At 43.5% G+C, this 16,352-nt stretch overlaps 2 protein-coding genes and 1 non-coding gene across 5 annotated transcripts in view; 1 reads left to right on the top strand and 2 right to left on the bottom strand.

The window, feature by feature from the left end:
- The window catches only part of sema4gb (sema domain, immunoglobulin domain (Ig), transmembrane domain (TM) and short cytoplasmic domain, (semaphorin) 4Gb), a 34,497-nt gene extending 28,608 nt beyond the window's left edge, over positions 1-5,889 (bottom strand). For 2 of the 3 annotated variants that reach the window (XR_004162941.2, XM_031560651.2), the window contains exon 1: positions 2,113-3,019. The gene's annotated coding sequence lies outside the window, so the exon portion shown is untranslated. Of the gene's footprint in view, positions 1-2,112; positions 3,020-5,794 lie in introns of those variants that run through there. The other variant, XM_031560654.2, reaches the window with a different exon arrangement.
- Positions 4,271-15,025, top strand: mfsd13a (major facilitator superfamily domain containing 13A). Its single transcript, XM_012831139.3, has 9 exons — positions 4,271-4,545; positions 8,040-8,342; positions 8,823-8,902; positions 9,180-9,635; positions 10,288-10,408; positions 10,813-10,909; positions 11,392-11,563; positions 12,752-12,945; positions 13,215-15,025. Exons 2-9 carry the CDS (start codon positions 8,178-8,180, stop codon positions 13,460-13,462), a joined length of 1,533 nt encoding a protein of 510 aa, XP_012686593.2. The 5' UTR covers positions 4,271-4,545; positions 8,040-8,177; the 3' UTR covers positions 13,463-15,025.
- Positions 15,026-16,111: 1,086 nt separating this feature from the next.
- On the bottom strand, positions 16,112-16,227 carry LOC116218851. The gene has a single exon (XR_004163056.1). It is a non-coding gene; the product is annotated as a U5 spliceosomal RNA (small nuclear RNA).
- Positions 16,228-16,352: the final 125 nt, after the last annotated feature.

Genomic DNA, 16,352 nt, shown 5'->3' with positions numbered 1-16,352 from the left:
CAGCTCCAACTTTCACTCTGCCAACTGCCATAACGACTGCAAGTCACTTACTGCAGACAGATAACAGGATGCAGCAACACGGACGACAGGACAGGGAAGCCAGGAACAAGATGTAATGACATTTCCACGGGGCCAACCACAAAATTGCCACAACTACCTCCTGGATTGCTGTATCTTCCTCTATTAAAGAGTGATAGGTCCTTGACACGTAACACCATAATGACCAGAGAACCAGAGAAATGGTGAATAAAATGTCCAAGTAGAATGCTTGATGTGTGTTGCAATGCCATTCTCACCCAAGAGTTCTTTCCTAATTTTTCTTGTAGTCATGTGATGTCCAGAAGCAAAGTCCTGGAGCATTGATCTGTGGTAGTCAAACAAGGGGAGCGTGACAGGGACTCTCGACTTTCTTTTTTCAGGCTACATCTGCAGTCTGTCCACCACTCTCTCTCTCTATCTCTCTTTCTCTCTCTCTCTCTCTCTTTCTCTCTCTCTCTCTGCCCTTTCTCCCAACAGCAACCTTGAAACATGTTTTCATATGCATCAGAGTCATGGAGTTCAGCCATCCCTCAAAAGCATCTCAGGGTTAAAGTGCCTCATGTCATTCATCACCTCGCCTTAATGAAACATCCCTTTGGCCTCTGATGGTGTTTGTCATTTAGCCAAACGAACAAACGGTATAAAACTCCCATTTGTATTTGAATCATTCTGCATGTTATAGGGGAATGAAGTACAGTAGATCATTTTAGTGTAGAGCTTCCCAAGGCTCTCATTGACTTTGGCAATGCTGCCTCATGCTCCGCCGGCTGATCAACACAGCAGCTATAATGGACACAGTGTGGCAAGACTTTTCCACATTCAGTCCAGCCTTTCTACAAACACTAAGATGTTTTTTTTCCCTGTATACCCAGGCTGAACAAAATTAAATATCCAAGAACACAGTTTGATTTTACAATCTCATCAGTTAATGCATCAGCATGTGCGCCTTATTAAGTTGAGGGACAGGAGCACACCAAATGACCTTGATGACAGTTTGTGTTCACATTCAGTGACACAGCAGGTAATGTTTTTAACTTGGAACTTCCTCTTGTAAAAAAAAGTGTACCCAATACTGACTTTGTTACCACCAGTATTGAGGTAGCTCTAGTTCTCCTGTCTTTTGTGAGATACCACTTGCACATGTTGTTTATATAGCCTTGTCAGTTCAATGCCACGCTGTTACCAAGGACAGGCAGACAGATGATGCAATATCATCAGAGAATACTAATGGCTAGTCATTTCCAGTCACTTTATCCTATCCCTGCCCTCCAGTTGACATGTCAACTTCTGTCAACGCGTAACAATCTTCTCCGGAGGTGCTGACACTTGTCTTGCACCTGCAGCGGCTGAGCTCGCGGACTCTGTTGTACACAGAGGATGACACGGGATACAGTATGAGGGACCCATTTAAGAAGAGCAAACAAAAACACTCAATACACACACAGGGAAATCACTCCAACAATACAGAGCCTTTTTACACAGCGTCTTCATTGCCATTGGGTATCAGCTGTACAGCACTGCAGCAGCGAGCTGAATTTGAATAGTCAATGATAACGGACAATTTCGTAATAAAGCTTATTGGCTTGGCTCTTTGGTCCGAAAGCGACACTGATAGTGTAAACACCACAGAAGATTACTCAGTTCTGAATGCACAAATGTCTGTAAAACGTCTTAAAGGATTTCAGACGATAATGGAATAACAAGAGTATAGCCGATAGAAATAATGATCTTGGCTAGTGTGACTTAGGCTACTTTTGAAAAAAAGCGTCCCTATTGGTATTGGGCAATCTATCTTTGAGTGATATTATAAGAGTGCAACTTCAAAAACAGTTTAAAGAGCCTTTGCTGGCTTTAAGACTTATCGATAGAACACTGCGGCATTTTAAAGGACATCCCAGTAACAGATTTCAAGTCACCCTCAGCTTGTTTTATCAAACGGGACCTGTCAAATGCAGTGTCGTCTACAGTCTGTGGTCAAGATAAAATACACTGCAGCCCGATATAAACATTCAGGACTGTAATCACTTCACAACTTGATTAGGCTAATTAGAACATAATCATTACAGTGCTTACCGCAGTTTGGGGTGGTGTATTTCCCGAAAACCTCTCAGTACGCCTTAACGCAGAATTCTTCGCGACTAAAACGACACACGCCAGCTCCTGATGCGCTGCTGGAGTACCGCATGCACATGCGACTAGTCGAATGGTGGACCGTCCCAGGTGTTGCAGCCACGCCCCCAACTCATTAATATGAATCCCCCCTCTCTCGTTCTATTGTCTTTGTAAAGAACAAAATGTTACTAATATTAGTTTCTTTGTGTTTTAGGCTAATAGTCTATGACATTATCTTTTTTTCTTTTTCTTTCTTTCTTTCTTCTAGGGCCTAGCTACCGCCGGACAAACATCCAGTAGGCCTGTGATCTAATGGCCCTGTCTGACTACTAATATATTACATTATTACATTTTAAACGACTTTCAATATTTTAAGGGGTCACCTGCAAAAGAGGTCGATCAGACATCTGGATAGCCAGGAGAACGATGTCAGTTGGACATATTTGGAGTGCCACCTGCTGGCCAAATGGTGAAGTATAAAATACCTCCTCCTGACTACCCTGCCTCATGTAACTTAAATGATTTTGTCCTTGCCACCAAATAGACAAAATAGACCTTTTTTGTGCTGCTGACGACATACTACCGTCGGGCAAATACTTTAAACTTAAACTTAACCTAGCAAGACATATCACGACTGTGGCATTTCATTTCACTTCTATCCCTCCCCCACTGCATGTGATTCTGTTTGTCGTTGTGCCTCATGCATGCATAAATTGCCAGTTATTCCTCACTACAGTCCATCTGTTACGCGACGCTGAACACAGAGGCAATCATACCGGTGTTCATCTGAGGTGTGATTCCCTCTCACATGTCTGTTTTACTCCAAGATGTTTTGGTATCAATTCATTGATGAAATGCAATCATACTATGGTGGCAGATTTATTGAAACAATGAATACACAATAAGTACTATCTCTGTATACTGTGGGTAATTTGTATATTTTACAGTTTTATTTATCTTATCTTAAAAATCGGAAATTGAGGTTATTATACGTGAGGATTATATTTTACATTTGATTAAACATTTATGTTATTTTGTAGGATACACACATAGCAAAATAAAAAAAAGAGACTGTGAGCACTTGAGATGGCATGAGAGCTGAATAACCTGGCCAACCACATCTCTGGGCTTGTTTTTTTTTTCTTGGTCTGGCCATGATAGGCATGAGGGCAAAAAAACACCAGGAAATTAGGACACAATTCCGGTGTCTACATGTCACACAATGGATCTCAGGGGATCTCATTATCTTTAATTCAGTTCTGTATGTGCAAATCATGTGCTTTCTTCAATTAATGTGGTGACTATAGGCCTTCTGGCAAATATTAATATGAGCCAAATGTATTCTTTTGGGGAGCTTTATTGTGATTTGGCCTCACTGGGCCAAACAGAGAACATTCTATTTTAAAGTGTATTGTAGCCTATGCCACAACATCATGATCAGGATTTATTTGGCACTGCTCCTAGTTATATTAAAACTAATTGCCATTAGATGTAAAGTAGTAAGTTAAGTAAAGTAGCCCTGATCTGAAAATATTTAGGCTGTAAAAATATGTTGTAGGTCGGATATAACAAAACCATGCATCCTAAATAACAATCAACTACTAGTCTACGTTAAAGCATTTTTCCTCCACGGCCATCCCTATTGACCAGCTTGGGCGACTACAGAGCCGCAGTTTAAGACCAGAGGCATGTCCGCGATAGCGAAAGGTTGTTGATTTCAGGTCATCAAACAACCAGCTTACACCCCTCCTTTCGGTGCTCCTGAAGCAACGTGTTGATTGGCGTATGTAGTTTATTGCTCGGTCCGTGAATAGGCCAACTGTTTGTTGCATGGATTCTTTTTCATGTCTTTCTTGTGTCGTTTTTTTTACGTTTTGTAAGTCGATTTGGGCAAAAGTGTCTGCTAAATACTACAACCATAACCATGGATTCTGTTTGTAGCTCAATAAACCAAACACCCAGCCTATTGGCAAACACCCTTCAAGAGACTCACAGGTGTTTGAAATATTTGCATTATTTAATTGAAACATTTTATCGGACGTTCGCCGGAAACTATGAATTTATGCGATGATTTATTATATCGGCCCAATTCAAACTGTCGCTGAAATAAACTTCACACCTTCTGCCCAAATCAATGGTAGCGCATGCATCGAAAGCCACCGGTCTGGAACAGCGGTTCTGCGGCTCTGAGCTGGTGTGATACGAGGACGTAGCGTTGAGTGTCTGGTAATGACGTCAGACAGGCTACCCCACGCATATTGTCTTGCTAGTCTGAGTCTGTCTCGACTGGCATTGATGTTAGTACGATAGAACGAAGAGCTTGGAAGAAGCAACAAGCCAAAACTGGGGGATTCGAGATCTGGGAAGCGTTCGTGTGATCATCTGTTGGTTATGGTAAGCTCATTCTTGTAAGGATTAGTCAACGACAAGAGGGACAGTTAAAGTCAATAAAGTTAATATGTTGGTTAACTGATAACGTTAGCCAGCTTGCTAGTTGGATAGCTGGCAAGCTAGCTAACGTCAGCTGGTCTTGCACTGCTTGGATAGCTGGCGGAAAACTTACACGTCTTCCTAGCTACTATAGCTAGCAGTCTAGATCGCCATTCTCCAACATATAAACAATACTATGTGGTTGATGGTCAGATGGCTGATGGTTTTCTTTGACTACCGGTCGTTAGAATGTAACTTTAGGCGAGTTACCTTGAATTAAAGATGTGCGGCAATTAATTAGAGGCACCATGGATCAACCAGATTAACGTTAGAGGAATCGTGCACTACACAGCTAGCGGGCTAGTTAGCTAGTTATCCAAGCCTACTTCTACCAACGTGATGTGGCTATAATTATCTCCTCCACTTGACATTAAAAGGAGTAATCGAACGTAATTAGGTTTGCCGAGGCTAAAGTAGAACCATCTGTTGTTTCGTAAACACCCATTCAGCCTGGGTGAAGAATTGTCACGGAAGGGCTACCTGTATATTGATGTGAGAGGAGGAAGTTTTTTTCCAACAAAGCTTTTTGAAGTTGGATATCTGTAACGTTGTGTGGCTGTGTTTGTAACACCCATGTATCTTGGATGCACCGCCGCCAGAGTTATCTGTGCATGGACTGCTTTCTTTGAGTAACTTTGCCGTGATTTGAAGATACGGCTCATAGCTTTGATGTCATTATGTTATGGGCCACGTAGGTTACATACCCGTAATGTTTTTGAAAGGCATAATGTGAGGAATATGTTGCGGTACGAGTTTGATGTTATATTTTGAACGTCTCGATCAGTTTAAACTTCTCTTCAATCGAGATAACCAAAAAGAGGGCTTCGAGTCTTCCCTACTTGAAGCATATGTTGCTTTCTTACCGTGAGCATAATAATGAGCTGATGGGACCATTAACTTATATAATATTTGTTGAATGGTGTTCAATAATGATTTCGTTTTACTGTCATTCGCCACTGCAGAACGTCAGTACTTCTATCTTGTGAATGTGATTGCGGTCATTATAATTGCACTGTAAAATACCTTTGTCTGTCATCTCTGCGCTGAAGCAGAGTCGTGATCCAATGTGAGCAATTCCCATTGATGGAGAAAAAACGTGCGGGGTGACTCCCCTTTGCCTGGACAGCGACTGTTTGTTTTGTTGTAATCTTACCTCGGATCAGAGAACACGGTGTCATCACCCCTCGAATCCCCTGGACACAGGGGTATTTCTGTGGTCTGGCGTTGAGGGAGCTCAGCCACCTGTTCTGAACAGCCAAGGTGAGATGGGAATCGGTGTGTGCGCGCAACGCGATACAGGTGGAAAGGAGAAAAGAGCGGTCTCGCTTCGCTGCTCATCTTGATGGGAACTGGCCAGATAGGGTGGAGCGCGCCGGCGACCTGGCACCACTCCCGAAGTGTAGTGTAGTCAGTAATGGCTGTGCGACCGTTCCCATGAGATTGTGTAGGCCTGCAAGTTGTTTTATACACCTCAAGTTACAATCACAGTCGATCTGCTAGGATATATATCATGGTAATCTAGTCAAGCTGCACGAAATGCTCCTGATTTGAACTGTGCATCATTTTGTATTTCCATAAGTAGAAGCCTGAACGCGTGTGATATTGTGGGGGAAAAAACCCTGGGCCCGTATTCACCATGCATCTTAAGGTTGAGAGTAGTTACTAACTAGCCGATTTAGGAGAAAAACCTACAAATAATAGATGTGTCAGCCCTAATTGTGGGACTCTTTTTTTTTTTTTGTCTAAGAGTAATTTCCAAAGATCTAGGAGACCAAAGTACTCTAGAGGATGACCAACTCCCAAACGACCAAAAAATATCAGTTTATATTATTCCACGTTACAATGGTTTGGAATACAGAAGCAGAATTACTGTAAAACATATCGTTTCAATCATGAGAGAATAATTAGACTATAGAACTTGTAAGGGATGAAAAACGTCCCCAACCAACCGAGACAACCCGCTTATTGCCGAAATGGATGGAATGTAACATTTGATGGAAACATTACACTAGCCCCTGTCTATACAAACATCTTCATACAAATGCCTTTAGTGAACTGTGTGAGTTGCATATTCCGTTACTATTTAATGTGTAGCCTGTCACGTTTATTTATCGTTCTTTGCGGTAGGCTATGGCGCGCATGCCTACTCACCGGCACAGGCATGTCACTCACTATCAATCACAGAGGTCATTGAAAGCAAGCTTTTGGGACTTGACATCAGCCATAGCAGCTGAGTCTTTTGTCTTAGGTTAGGGGTTCCCGCTTTTCCTTCGTAAAAGTTGGTCTCAGCAGCTTAGTGAATAGGATTTAGAATTAGGAGAGAACTTTTAGTTTGAAAAGTTTTGTCCAACTTAGGAGTACTCTTAGTGGTAAGATAAAATGCTTTGTGAATAAGTGGTAAGATAAAATGCTTTGTGAATACAGGCCCAGGTGTGCCAGACTGTATCATGACTACCCCCTTTGAACCCCTTCGCACAGGTGTGACTGGAAAATGTCAAGTAGTAAGAAACTAGTGAAGTCTTTGAAGCGCAGCAGAAATGACCTCACCTTTGTCTGGTTTCTGTTGTTATCACAAGTTGATGTCAAACGAAATGTCTCCTAATATTATTTTACGACAGCTTTGGAAGGTGTTTTAGTCTGTTTTGCGTTTAGTGTGTGTGTGTGTGTGTGTGTGTGTGTGTGTGTGTGTGTGTGTGTGTGTCTGAGTTGTGTGTTATGATCAGACTGTAATTTCAGCATGAGCTGTATGGTATTACACCCCATCATTCAGCTGGCTCTTGGCATGAGAAGATGATCGTGATTGCTTTGTTGGAACTGAAGAAGGGTAATCTGTCTCCATGGGAACCTTAAACTCTGATTTCCTCCGAGGCATCGTTGTGAGTGCTGCTGGAGCCTCCGATGGGCATAGCCCTGCCAGAAACAGACACCCACAGCACACCCACTGTGGCCTGGAAAACACAGCATCACCCTGATGTCAGAAACAGACACCAGTGACTATTTGACAGTCACACCCTTGTGTGAGAGAAAGCAAGGGAGCGAGAGAGAGAGAAAAAGAGTGTGTGTGTGTGTTTTGGAGTGAGAGGAACTATTTTTATGTTTTCCATCCCCCTCGGAGACTCGTTGAGACAGAGACTGGCGGTTGTTAAGTGTTGGGCTGATGTTATGTAGGTCCCTGTAGGTTCCGCCTCCGCAGCTATGCAGAGAACGAGTGACACAAAGAAAAGCTCTTTGTCCATTAAGGGGTTTCATCAGTGCTTTTCGGCTCTGGTGTCTTCCTGAAATCACTAATAGAAATGCAGTTTTAAAAAGCTGTACTGGACTACTTTAACGTGAGGCCTAATATTATCCTTCTTCTGTTGTCTTCTCTCTGTGCGTGTGTGTGTGTGTGTGTGTGTCAGGACTGGGAGTGGGGTTGACCCCCCACGGCCCATCTGCTCCGCCTGTGGGATGAGCGAGTCTCTACTTCGAAGCAAGCGAGTGAGAGCGAGCACAAAGAGGAAGAGTGAGAGAAGGAGAGACAGAGCGGAGAGAGGAGGATGGGAAGAAGGCAGTGGGGCTGGTGCCTGAATGTCTCGACGGCGGTGCTGTACGGCTCGCTGTCGCTGTTCGTCTCCATCCTGCACAACGTCTTCCTTCTCTACTATGTGGAGACGTTCGTGTCAGTTTACAAGATCGACAAGCTGTCCTTTTGGGTGGGAGAGGTGAGTGTATCCTCCCTCTAGTTCCAATGAAACAGACAAGCATCTGTATGCAAACACACACACACACACACACACACACACACACACACACACACACACACACACACACATACATACACACACACGCAAACACAATACTTCCTTGACTTTTGTCAGACACTCAAAACGACTTTTACACATTAACCATTGAGCTCCTGTTGCTCAACTGGTAGTGCAAGGTGGAAATGACCACCAAGATCACATGTTTGATTATAAAGGAACGCTTTTATACTGATGAAATGAGTGCCCCACCCATTCTGTAAGTTACTTAGGACAAAGGCTGCTGATAAATAAATGATGGTAAATGTGGTAGCACACACACGTGCAGCACCTAATGTAGCCTCAAAAGGAAATTCTACTTTTGTCTACACTTCAGGTTTGTAATGATTTTTTTTTAGCTGTCGTTGTATATCTCATTGTTTTATTTCCTTCCCTCGTCAGACGGTGTTTCTGATATGGAACAGCCTGAACGACCCTCTTTTCGGATGGCTGAGCGACCGCTCCTTCCTCGGATCCACAAAGCAAGTCTCTTGCTCTTCCTCAGTTAGCATGCAGTCACTTAGACTTACACTTTCTGGCCTAGCTAATTGAAGAAGCTAATTCTGATGTACACATGTATGCATCTTGATTCATTTAAAAGTAGTAGTAGTAGTAGTAGTACTAGTATTAGTAGTAGCCTGGTTAAAAACTTGGGGTGAGCCAGTACCTTTCTGGTTTTGGTGTATGACTAGTTCTAAGTCCTGCTGCTCTCCTCTCCTCTCTTCCCCTCTCCTCTCCTCTCCTCTCCTCTCTGCTCAGGGCGGGGTCTCAGATCACCGGGCCGGAGGTGGTCCTTCAGCGCTTGCGGGCGCTTTCCCGCAGTGGGCCGCTCTTCGCCCTCTCCTTCCTGGCCTTCTGGGTAGCGTGGGCACGGCCGTCGCTGCAGTTCCTGCTGTGCCTGTGCCTGTACGACGGCTTCCTGACGGTGGTGGACCTCAACCACAACGCCCTGCTGGCCGACCTGGCCGTGTCGGCGCACGCGCGCGCCCGCCTCAACTTCCACAGCTCGCTTTTCAGCGCCCTGGGCTCGCTGTCCGTCTTCATGTCCTACTGCTTCTGGGACAAGGAGGACTTCGCGGCGTTCCGGCTCTTCTGCGTCAGCCTGGCCGCCGTCTCCGTGCTGGGCTTCGTGACGGTCCTGCGCCTGCTAAAGATTCGCTTCCAGGCAGAGGTCAGGCTGCGGCAGGGTCAAGATGAGGGGCAGGCGCTCAAAGAGTAAGTTAATTTCAGCCGAGTGTTTTTCCCGAATGTGACCCAAAATGTATCTGATATAACGGCAGAACTCCTTGTCCGTGAACTCTAACTGTGTGTCTTATTTGAACCCACTGCTCCTGTGTTGAAGATGTTACTACTGTAGCTTACTGAGTAGAGCACGGCCCCAGGCAAGGCCAAGTTTACGGATTGAATTTCTAGGCAGCAAGTTCACAGCAATCTGTTCAAAACTGATCCAAAGTGGCCCCTAAATGTGTTTGTTCCACTTATCCTAAAGTGCCCAGTCTTTGTTGATATCCGGTGATTCTTTTCCAGAGTAATTGCAATGATGGGCGTGTAATAGGTCTCGAATGGGACAATCGGGGCCCATTGATTTTATTTATTTATTTATTTAGCTCAGCTCAGCTCCGTGTTTCCATTAGGGGATTTGTTTTGTGGAAACGTTGGCCAACAAGAGGCACTCAGTCACTTTAGGTGTCAGGCAGAAAGGCTGACCACACTGTGATGTGACCCTTCTCAAGTTCCACACTCTCCCAGACTCGGCATGCTCCTCTATGCTTGTTCCTTTGTGGAAGTCGCCAGCCCCCCCTCCCTCCCTCCTCTTCTTCTTTTGGAGTCCCTCACTTCTTTCCTCCTCTTTTCTCTGCCTTGTTAGGCTGGTTGTTGGCCAGGCTCCTCTGGTTCCCCAGGAGAGGCCAGTGACACTGGGGGAGTATCTGCGGCAGCTCTCGAGGCACCGGAACTTCATGTGGTTCACTTCTATGAACCTTGTCCAGGTACTAGAAATGAGCTGACAAGCTTTTCCCATGTGCTTGCATCTCTCTCTCTCTCTCTCACACTCACACTCACACTCACACTCACACTCACACTCACACTCACACTCACACTCACACTCACACTCACACTCACACTCACACTCACACTCAGACACACAGAGTCACAGGTGGTTTTATTGGTCCTGACCTTGACAACATGAATGCAATAGCCCTCTGTTTAAAACAGAATGGAATGTTCCTGTTGGAACTTCCAGGAATATTTCAAATGAAGGCTGTATAAATGCATGATCCTTTCACATATTCCGAAAAGAGAAAGTCTGCCGTAATCTGAGAATCTTAGTTTGTGTTCTTCTTACCCTTACCATTTTTTTGGTTGTCGTCATGTCTGTTTGTGTGTTTGGCAGGTTTTTCACTGCCACTTCAACAGCAACTTCTTCCCTCTCTTTCTGGAGCACCTGTTGTCAGACAGGATCTCTGCCTCGACAGGCTCCTTCCTACTGGGTAAGAGTTCAGCTGATCGCTTCCCCTCCATCCACAGAATCTCTGCCCTGGTCTCAGCCAACCCCACTGATCTGTAACAAAAGATGTTTCTTTTATTATATAAGTGGCCAACCTTCCCAGAGCTAGCCTCTATGTCTCCCATGGGTTCACTGCAGTAAGCCACTGTATAGGTGAATGGAAATGATTTGGCTACACTGAATCATCAAATGAATATTTTTGGGTGGATGAGTGATCACTCCCACATAGTGTACCTTGCAGTGTCTCCTGTTTCAATCGTCATATGCCTTCTTTCATTCACGATGGGAGTGTTTACTCAGGCCCTGTGGTGTTCTTATCTTGAGAGAAACTTCCTCCATGTATAATATATATAAGATCTCTTACGCATGTTGATGTTGACTCCAATGACTCTACTTAAACACTGAAGTTGATCAAACACCAGGATGCTCTGTTGATTTGTGACCGGGTCACTGTCATCTCTCCAGGTGTGTCCTACATCGCGCCCCACCTGAACAACCTCTACTTCCTGGCCCTGTGCCAGCGTTACGGAGTGTACCAGGTGATCCGCTGGCTCTTCCTGCTAAAGCTGGGCCTCAGCGTGGCCATGCTGCTGGCAGGAGCCGACCACATCTACCTGCTGTGCATCTTCATCGCCAGGTGAGTGAATGTCTCACACACACACGCTTCTTTGTTTTCATCTGAGCCTTACGTCATGTGTGGAATGTTGTTTCTAGGAGTAAAGTTCAAGAGGAGATGCATTTGCAGAGTTGTGACCTCATCAGTCATTTTAGTTGTTTAATTCAATTGTAGATTTCATAAGAGATGGAACTTGAATGGCAGTAAGTTATGACCATGTGGGATTTGGTCACATATTAAAATATAATTAAGAGTGAACCATAAGACAACAACAACAACAACAACAATAACTGAGTGCTCTTGCTATTCTGTGTTATAACACATAGCATGGTCACAGCAAATGACATTAGTTGTGTCACCTTGTAGAGTAAAACAGATTTCCCTCTGCGTCTGTGTGGCCCCCACTTTCTGTTTGTTCCCTTCATCCCTATTTAATCTGCAAAAACTCCACCTTTAGTGTGTGCCGACTGGCTTGTGTGGCATTTACGCACGCATTTGTTCTGTGACGGACGTGAGTTCTTAACCCTCCTATTATGTTCAAATTTTACCCACATCTATTATGCTTGGGGTCAATTTGACCCCAGCAATTTAAACCTCCAAAAAATTATTATAATTCTTTTTTTTTACCCAAGTTTTTGTGTCAGGTACTTTAGGTTTGTTTGTTGACTACCTAAATAGCCCTTAAAAATAAAACAATACCCCCACCCACCCTCTTTATACATCCAGAATACATGTTACGCGACTATGGAGAAATATGCAGATCCCCATAAAATCTCACTGATTGACCTAAAATTGGAAAGAGATATCCTTCTGGTGTTTTTATGGCTTCATATTATTTCTAAGTACATATTGTTGCTATCTATAACATTTGGAGTAAAAAAAACTATTTCTTTTATCAAGAAAAGTAACAATGTGATGAAAAAAGTTGATATTTCTTGTATATTTGATACAATTAAAACAGCCTGGGGTCAAATTGACCCCAAACAACACCTATGCGTAAAGTATGTGTACAGGACATTGAAAACATATCATCATGTTAATTTTGTCTTTACCCAGTTGTCCCCATTAAATTAGGAAAAGTCATTAAATATGAAGCAAAAAAAATGATGTCAAACATTTATTTAGAGACGTTAAACATTGAATGGGGTCAAATTGACCCCAAACATAATAGGAGGGTTAAGAAGCCTCTCCCTTTCATCCCCCTTACAGTAACCGGGTGTTTACAGAGGGCACCTGCAAACTGCTCAACCTGGTCATCACCGACCTGGTGGACGAGGACTACGTGCGGAACCGGCGCCAGCAGGCAGCGTCCGCTCTGGTCTTTGGCATGGTTGCCCTGGTGACTAAGCCTGGGCAGACGTTTGCACCTCTGATCGGCACCTGGCTTCTGTGTGTCTATACAGGTGAGCACGGACAGATGATGACATCTCGCGCAACTGCGAGTGGATCAGGTCACCTGAGTTGCTCATTATTGTGGTCATAGTATTTGGTGTGCAAATGTTCAGATGTTCAGCAAACGGCTAGCCGTAGTTGGAAATATGTCTGATCAAATTAGCGCATGAACACATGTGTATCACATTTACCTGCACACCATTTGGATGTCCATACTGGATCTACACGTTCTACCTACAACACTCATCTCTCTCTCTCTCTCTCTCTCTCTCTTCCCCAGGCTATGACATCTTCGAGCGGAACCCTCTGAGAGAGGTGGTGGCGGCCACAGCGGTCCCTAATCCTGTTGGCTCCATGCCCCTGCGGCAAGGCTGCTTCTACCTGTTGGTGTTCGTGCCCATCTCCTGTGCCCTGCTGCAGCTAATGGCCTGGTCCCGCTTCACGTTGCACGGGCGCCGCCTGCAGGGCATTAAGGCCCAGCGGCAGGGCGTGGAGCAGGGGCCCTTCCTGGACATCAAGGCCATCTGATGGAAGGCCATGGTGAACCAAGGCACAAAGTCCTGACTGCTCACATAAAAAGCAGATAGATTATTGTGCACTAGCACGCACCTATTTTTATACAAACACACACCCCCACATACACGCACGCTCTCATACAAATACTTACTTGTACACATATGTAAGCACATATACACACATTTTCAGCCATACACACTATCTGACACACACACACACACACACACGTAAGCATGTACACACTCATATGTTCACCTTCTGCCTGACAAAGGACTTGAGAACACCCCGGTGCGTGTCTGGGGCTCACTCCTTGGAGTGCCTTGCCTTATTTTTGTGCTACAAAGAAAAAAAAACATTTGTGTTGTTGTTGTTATATTTATATATTGTAATGAACTTGTGACCAAATACAATGAGGGAAGAAAAAAAAAAAAGTAATTCAAGGGGACCACTATAACCGATGGACACAAAGCACCCTCAGCTTCGTACTACAGAGGTGCTCTGGGCTCTTCTCCTACCCACCAGCGGGAGAATGGAATCCCTAAGGCAGGATGAAGTTGCTCGTCTGACCAAGCACGTTTATCTGCCAAAAATCTGAACACGTTTCTAGGTTTTCAACACGTCCGGTGAAGAAAACGCTGTTTCTGTATTCCTCCCTTTCTCTCTCAACTGTCTCCGCGTGTGACTCGTGTTATTTTGTGAACAGGGCATGTCTGTATACAGAAGCATTCCAGGTTTGATCCATGTTCAGTTGCATGACTTACAGTGTAGCAAATAGACTAGTTGTATTTTTATATGCATCACCAGTTTTAACCCCTTGATGGTTTGATGCTGAATAAGCTTGTCAACATCCTAGTCTGTCTGCCTAGTTTAGATTTTATAACGTATCTGGTTCAGAGCTCTACTCCGATGTCTAGTTATTTTTCTATTGAGTTGAGCTGCACAATGTTGCTAATGTTCCGACTGAAAACGAGACATTCCAATAGAGGTCCAATGCTTGTTTCTAACTTCTTACCCATACTGAAACGGACAGAAACATTTGGTATAGACTGAGAGTTGACTTGGTTATACAGATATTTTTATATTAATTATCTCCAGTGTTTTCAAGTTCACAAATGGAGGAAAAAAAATCCCAAGTTGAAGAACTGGATTTTAGGAGCATGTGCAATTTTTGGTCAAGATGATTATGTGTGAGATGCTGCTTGATGACACCCAAATCAATTAAGTGAAAATTCACCTTGAAAGCTGCTTGCAGCAGTTATTTAACTAAAACTATTTTTGTTAAGCTGGTATGAAATTGGTGATCTTTCTGCATCCTATTTGTTCCATTTTGATTTGTATTAGTTGACCAAGGTAAGCTACAGCTGAATTTGAATTTTGAAGTGTCTCAGGAAATTAAGATTGCTCAACACTGTCAGGTCTCAGTTTCAGGAGACTGCCTTATTCTAAAGTAGTCCGTGATACAACCGTGATTTATCATTGGTTCGTCGTTTTATTACCTTCTTATTATTGCTCTGTTCCTGGTGGCACCTGTCTTTGTCAAACCATTTTGTTGCCAAATAAAGAAACGTAATGCCATGATGAGTGGTTTTTGAGGATGGGAATTTGAGAATTGAATAAGTTTTCTTTTTTGGGCTTAGGTTCTTAAGATTAAATTGTTTTTAATACCTGTTGATTAAAGACCAACGTAGGCCATGTAACGCATTTGAAAGCGCAATAAATTAAGCAGGATTAATGGGACTTAACCACCAGGGTGCGAATCTGAAAAAAAAAACCACGTTTTTTAAACGTTTGTTTTTAACCACAGTGGTCTATATAGAGTAAAATACGACTATGTGGTGCATTGAATCCTTTACAAATGTTGCTATTTGGCTTGCTAGCTGTAGTTTTCGCGCTGAAAGAGACTACCTGCTTGGTGACATTCTGAAAAGCCGTGCATGGATCAAGGCCAATGGAACCAGGAACATCACGTAACTGAGGTGTCATGTACAGTAACACCAGCCAGCGCTGGCAGTGATAATCAATTTCTGATTTGTTGTTTGCACTAGACTGCTCTCACGTTGCAGCGCCTTTTTCTTTTAGGTATGTTTTCGGTCTATTGATGAAGAATAGCATGATTGGTGAGGTGTGTACATTGCGCGTTCTAGTAGTAGGTAGATACTTCCTTCGTTTACGTCTGGTTTAAATGAGATTGGTTTATTGGTGCTGAGTTCGCTTTTGGTCCACGATCCTTTTAGGCTAATGTTACACTTACAGAAAGCTGGATGTCAGATTCCTTCTGTTTGTGGAATAATACCAATAACCCCATTAAGCGAAAAGTAAAATGTAATACATGCATGGTATTTTCTGAAATCGTTGAGGATGGCATAGATTATAGCCTACTCTACCACATGATTATTTTCTTCTGTTAGACTCTAGCGCCTCCCAGTGAGCACACGGTGTAACTGAAAATCGTTAGAGCCTTCTAAGAATATCATCGGTTTGTAAAAAAAAAGGTTATTGTTGAGTTTGAAACAGATGAAGGAAAGTATTCAGTCCTCCAATAGAATTTAGACCGTTGTTCGTCTGGATCGTGAACAAATTTAAAGACATCAAGTAGCACCTAGAATTTCTCAATGTAGTGACGGCATTCCACATCAAATTTGAAAGTGTTCATTTGTCTTTTCACAACATCAGGGCAGGGCATCAAAAAATTACTTTAAACTCATAAATGGTCCTCTCCACGGAAATCTTTAGTAAAAGGCGAAAGATTTATGCGAGCTGAAGAGAACCCAGAGTGTACTGACGTGCACATGAGTCTCTTCAGTGACTTGTGAGCGGAGCTACGACACACAGTAACGGTTGCCCAACATATATATATATATATATGATTTCTCTAGCCATAGGGATCAGTTAATATGTCAGG

The sequence above is a fragment of the Clupea harengus genome, chromosome 23 (assembly GCF_900700415.2).
Source record: "Clupea harengus chromosome 23, Ch_v2.0.2, whole genome shotgun sequence".
In the NCBI taxonomy this organism is placed as follows: domain Eukaryota; kingdom Metazoa; phylum Chordata; class Actinopteri; order Clupeiformes; family Clupeidae; genus Clupea; species Clupea harengus.
The sequence above is the reverse complement of the archived record's forward strand: the minus strand, read 5'-3'. Positions and strand labels throughout refer to the sequence as shown.